A 1,091-nucleotide genomic window follows, 5' to 3' on the forward strand; every position below is an offset into this window, starting at 1 on the left:
AATTGTTTCATTTAGGCTCGGTATTACCTTTCAAGCATTCAGTTGTGTGAGAGGGAATGCTTCCTCCTTTCCTATACTACTAGCTTGCATGCCCAAGATCCTCCACGGGCAGCAGCATGACATCTAGATCATAATTTATTTCTTATTCAAAAAACGAATACAGTGTGCAATACATTTCATTTTTACCTCGAGGCACACACGCTACAAAACTAATATTACAGACTCATACACCATCTCACGAGAAAACGCAGAAGTCAAAATTTCCTCAAACCATGGACAGGCTACAGAGTATAAGCGCAATTCGTTGTTGATTTTCCCAGCCTAGTTCTTCACAAAGGTGCCTAGCACATCGAAGTAGTTGGGGAAGGTCTTGCGGGTGCACCCGGGGTCCCTGATGGTGACTGGTACCTCGGCGCAGGCCGCCAGGGAGAAGGCCATCGCCATCCGGTGGTCGTCGTAGGTGTCGATCGCCGTGACGTTCAGCTTCTCTGGCGGCGTGATGATGCAGTAATCCGGGCCTTGCTCCATCGTTGCTCCCAGCTATAGGGCACAGGACACAGGAGAGGTAAGCACATGGGGAGCAACAGGAGGCTGAGATAGAAGAACAAGAGACATGTGTATTATTATTACCTTCGTCAGCTCGGTCCGGATCGCGACCATTCTTTCGGTTTCCTTCACTCTCCAGGAGGCAACTGTAGAAGAATGATTTCAAAACAAGTGTCAGGACCAAAACATGTAAAACAAAATCAACAGCAACACATAACAGGATGATTTCAAGTCCTTTGTCCTCTCCCTGATGCTAACAGAGTAATCGCTACGCACATGATAGGTATGGGAGGCCATAGAAAGTTTACCATCTCTGATAGCGGTTGGACCATCAGCAAACAGGGCAACAACGGCTAGAGTCATCGCGACATCTGGCATTTTGTTCATGTTGACATTGTGAAGATTGGCTTAAGCGTCTTACCTCGTTGGAGGGACGCGCTGCGTGTTTATATAACAGGGGCGCACCTCCCTGGATAGCGCATACAATCGGTTTGGATTACAACTTGTGAACCAAGAAAAGAGAGGGAGAGATAAGGCTACGGTTA

At 47.5% G+C, this 1,091-nt stretch overlaps 1 protein-coding gene across 1 annotated transcript; it reads right to left on the minus strand.

Moving 5' to 3' along the window:
* Nucleotides 1-285: 285 nt before the first annotated feature.
* Nucleotides 286-953, minus strand: LOC123178781 (3-phosphoshikimate 1-carboxyvinyltransferase 2-like; the record flags this gene model as incomplete). The annotated part of the gene is made up of 3 exons (XM_044591499.1): nt 286-540; nt 631-692; nt 855-953. Coding segments are annotated over 3 exons (380 nt in total), but the record flags the coding sequence as incomplete, so codon positions are not given.
* Between the last annotated feature and the right edge of the window lie 138 nt (nt 954-1,091).

The sequence above is a fragment of the Triticum aestivum genome, unplaced genomic scaffold (assembly GCF_018294505.1).
Source record: "Triticum aestivum cultivar Chinese Spring unplaced genomic scaffold, IWGSC CS RefSeq v2.1 scaffold227416, whole genome shotgun sequence".
In the NCBI taxonomy this organism is placed as follows: Eukaryota; Viridiplantae; Streptophyta; class Magnoliopsida; order Poales; family Poaceae; genus Triticum; species Triticum aestivum.